The sequence below is a fragment of the Austrofundulus limnaeus genome, unplaced genomic scaffold, assembly GCF_001266775.1.
Source record: "Austrofundulus limnaeus strain Quisiro unplaced genomic scaffold, Austrofundulus_limnaeus-1.0 Scaffold607, whole genome shotgun sequence".
In the NCBI taxonomy this organism is placed as follows: Eukaryota; Metazoa; Chordata; class Actinopteri; order Cyprinodontiformes; family Rivulidae; genus Austrofundulus; species Austrofundulus limnaeus.
In genome coordinates, this window is record NW_013953009.1 from 81407 (window position 1) to 85380 (window position 3974).

A 3974-nucleotide genomic window follows, 5' to 3' on the forward strand; every position below is an offset into this window, starting at 1 on the left:
TGAACAGAGTTCTGTTCTTTAAAGGAGGCCTTCCGTGGTCAAGTTCAAAGGCAGGTGGAACGTTTATTCCACCCAGGGTGACCACTACAGGTTAAACAAATGTTCATAATTAATTTAAATAAATTACAAGTTAAAGGGGGCATGGACATTTCTCTTTTTTGTATCGAAAAATTATTGAAGCGTGAGACTAAATTATCGAACCGAATCGTGAATTTTCTGTATCGTTGCAACCCTAGTGCATATATATGTATACACATGTACTGTATATTTAAGGTGTGTGTATGCATAGGGACAGTATACTGAGAGTCATTGAATATAGGTAAGTATAAGCCTTGGCTTCAGCCTACTCCGTTTTTGGTAAATTATGGATTTGTATTTGTAAAATTGTTTCATTTTGTTTTCTTTTCTTGTTATGTAAATTTACCAAAACAAATCTAAATCTGAAATACTGTCGCTGACAATTAGGGACAGATTTCAGCAGCTGAAAGAAAATTTCAAACTCAGGCCTTGTTATGAGTGTTCCTGGTCTGCCGGGTGTAGCTGGAGGAGAGACTGGAACCACTGCAATGAATACTGAAAACAGGGTCTGCAGTCTGGTGGACTGGACGGACCCCCCTCCTCCCGTCCACTCTCTCCTCTGCTGAATCCCTCCACACAAAGAGGGCACTGTACAGGCTCTGTTTATAACTAAGCAGTCCCTGCACTGCAATTTAGGAGGCGTGCAGCTCAGGAAATTGCTGGCCTCTGCCGAGGCATGCTTTCACTGAGGGAATGGTATTCATCAGCCAAGTAATTGGTGGGTTATGTTTTTAAATACCTTGTTGGTAATTACCTTATAAACAAAATAACACATCGCTAAACCTGAAGCCTTTTTCTTCTTCTTTTGACGTGACAAGCTGTGGCATTGATAATATTGAACAATTTGTTGCACGCAGCATCGACCAAAAAAACAGTAAAAAACAGAGAAAAAAGTGAGGAAGAGTTTGATGTTGGGAGGTAAGCTTCGGCTTCACGAGTTCCTGAGAGTTTGTCCTTTTTTTCATGCCACGGTCTAATTTAGGGACTTGGCTGTTCGTGTATCTGGGAACATGAAACTGTTGTGCGCCGCTGTTCAAATATCGGGTATTTTTGCAATTTATTGGAGCAAATGGCATCTGTGTTTTCAGAGCAAACAACAGGATCACCAGGATTTCTGAGGAGCAGCTCAGACCCTTCCTCGCCCTCCAAACCCTGGACCTCAGCAACAACAAAATCACTGAGATAAAAGCCGACTCCTTCCCCGCTCTGCCGCTCCAGAACCTGTAAGATTAGCTTCATTTTTAACGTTGTGACCAAAGCGTTGAAAGAAACATATTAAAGAAAAATCTATCCAGGTTCCTCAACAACAATCGGATCTCCTCGCTGGAAAGCCGATGCTTCAGCAGCCTGTCCAGCACCCTGCAGGTTCTTCAGCTCAACCGGAACCGCATCTCCACCCTCCAGAACAAGAACTTTGAGCTGCCTAACCTCCACCACCTGTACGCTCGTCCTCTTACAATTATTTTGCTTTCATTATGGTTCGGATGGCCTTGACGAAGYGGTTTTGTGTGTTTCAGAGAGCTGAGCAGAAACCGGATTCGCTGCGTGGAGGGCTTGATGTTTCACGAAATGGTCGCTCTTCGCTCCCTGAAGCTGCAGAGGAACGGTCTCAGACACCTGAAGGACGGCGCGTTCTACGGGCTCAGCAACGTGGAAGTCCTGTAAGTGACTCGCCTYGTTTCTAAAAGCCGTCAGCGTGCGGCGTGAAGGAGTCACGGTGCTTGTCATGTCCGCAGGGAGATGGACTACAACAACCTGACGGAGGTGAGCAAGGGTTGGCTGTACGGCCTGCAGTCTCTGCAGCAGCTCCACCTCGGGTACAACTCCATCAGCAGGATCCAACCTGACATCTGGGAGTGCTGTCAGAAACTCAGCAAACTGTGAGTCCAGTCCCTCGCCCACGCCCAGAACTCCCAACACTTCCACCATTTCTCATTATTTTTAAGAACGTGCACATGTCCGTCAGATTCCTCCGCCTCKTCCCTGGGAGCTGATTGGATTTCCTTTGTTGTGTCTGTTTACAGCAGTGCTCAGTGTTTACCACGCATGTGGCATATTTTCACTGAAAGATTGGTTTTGATGTGTGTGTTTGTATCCTTTTCTGCCTGCCTTGCTTTTATCACATGAACCTGAGAGTAAACAGAGCTGCATGTGTGCCAAGAACGTGTCCAGAGATCTGATTTCTTCTCATCTGAGTTTACTTTATAGAAAACAGCGGCATGCTTTCAATTGTTTGTTTTCTTCTTTTTGGTATCAAGAGGCTTGTTATTGTATTTCCTCCTTAAAAACAAGTGAAATGCAACAAGTTCCATGTTTAAATTCTTGGCTTCGCTCTCTTCTCTGAATACCTTGAAGGTTTTGACGGTTTGCTAAAAGTGTAGTCTGCTTGTCTGCTGCTGTTCTAACTTCCTTTTATGATTTTCTGTCCCTCGTGCAGCAACTTGTCCTCGAATCATCTGTCCAGGCTTGAAGAATCCAGCTTTGTTGGTTTAAGCTTACTGGATGAGCTCCTCATTGGAAACAACCGTGTGAGCTTCATCGCAGACGGGGCTTTTCGTGGCCTCTACAACCTGCAGATGCTGTAAGTTTCATGCAACTTCTTTCATTTGACGGTTAGACGTGACATTTGTGGAGTCTTTTATTATTTAAGAGAAGGCAACTGTGGGGTTTCTCCAAGAGACTTTTTGGTAGGTCCTGAAATGTTACACATGTGGACCAAATTTCATGACTCTGAATCCAAGCATGGCCTGGAGCTGATTTTTAAAATAATTGTAGGGGGCGCTGTGGGAGAATTAGGCCACCCACGCCCCCCCCAAAATTGTACTGCAGTCTTGTAGTGGGGTGAATTAGGATCAAGCGTAGCGAATCGGGTGCAGATTGATTGAAATATGTGGAATTTAGAGCCAAACGTATGTAAACGGCATGATGTCTAATTTCGCCGCACCGCCATKACCACGCCTTTCACCAAAAAGTGTTTGTGCTCGAAAACAAGTGAGATCAACTTATCGTCTGTGTTCTGACATAATTTGTTGCTGATTAGGTCGAGAGGATCAGAGATGGAGCTTTCCAAGCCAAAAAAAAGTCACTTCCTGTTGTCAGGGGGCGGGGCTTTGATAATGTCATATGACCACATGTTATGGTCGGGCATCGATGGATGACTCATACCATATTTGGTGTATATTTTWGCCTTTCTACGTGAAAGTTACAGCTTTCTGAAATTGTAACGGACGGATAGCAACAAACTTTCACTAAAGGTAGCAAAAAGCTAATTAAAAGCTAACGCATCAAAAGGCTAATTAAGACTAAATTAGCAGAATTTTAGACTTTTTAGAGTTGCTTTTGGTTGTGTGGGTTGGAGGGTGGGGTGGGGTATTTTATGTATTTTTTAATTGCAAAATGTTTTATTTTATATATTTTTTTTACTCTCTAATTTCTGTTTTACTGTTGGATGTTGTTTTGTTTGTACTGTTTGATGGGACTACAGATGCAAATTAGCCTTAGGCTAAATCTGGTGCAATGCATCAAATTATGTTTTAATTGCACACTGTCCCAAACAAGTTTGTTTGTTCATTTGTTCGTTCGTTCGTTCGTTCGTTCATTCTGGATCCCTGCAGCTGCTGGCCTTGGTCGGTCAGCAGTTGTCAAAACTTCTCGGGATGCATATGTCAACAAAAGGCTTGATTTCCCCCACTCCCTATCCCCATATCATCAGTGTGGATCAGTCTGAAGGCTGTGGTGATGGAGAAAGGGGAAATCCTGAACTCTGGGACTGAGCTTGGGAGGATAAGATCTGGTCTCTGGCGGGTCCTGGTCTTGGATTGGTTCTGTTGAGGCTTTTAGCAGTAACTTTGAGAACAAAAGGTCAGAATAAGGGGTCACAAAAACAACTTGTAGAA

The 3974-nt window shown here is 43.8% G+C and overlaps 1 protein-coding gene across 1 annotated transcript in view; it reads left to right on the top strand.

Moving 5' to 3' along the window:
- Positions 1–3974, top strand: part of lrig3 (leucine-rich repeats and immunoglobulin-like domains 3) — a gene marked incomplete at its 3' end in the record, with an annotated part of 26683 nt that overhangs the window by 17686 nt on the left and 5023 nt on the right. Inside the window, 5 exon segments of the mRNA XM_014027010.1 lie at positions 1167–1301; positions 1374–1517; positions 1596–1739; positions 1815–1958; positions 2516–2659. Coding sequence (XP_013882464.1) covers positions 1167–1301; positions 1374–1517; positions 1596–1739; positions 1815–1958; positions 2516–2659 — 711 coding nt within the window.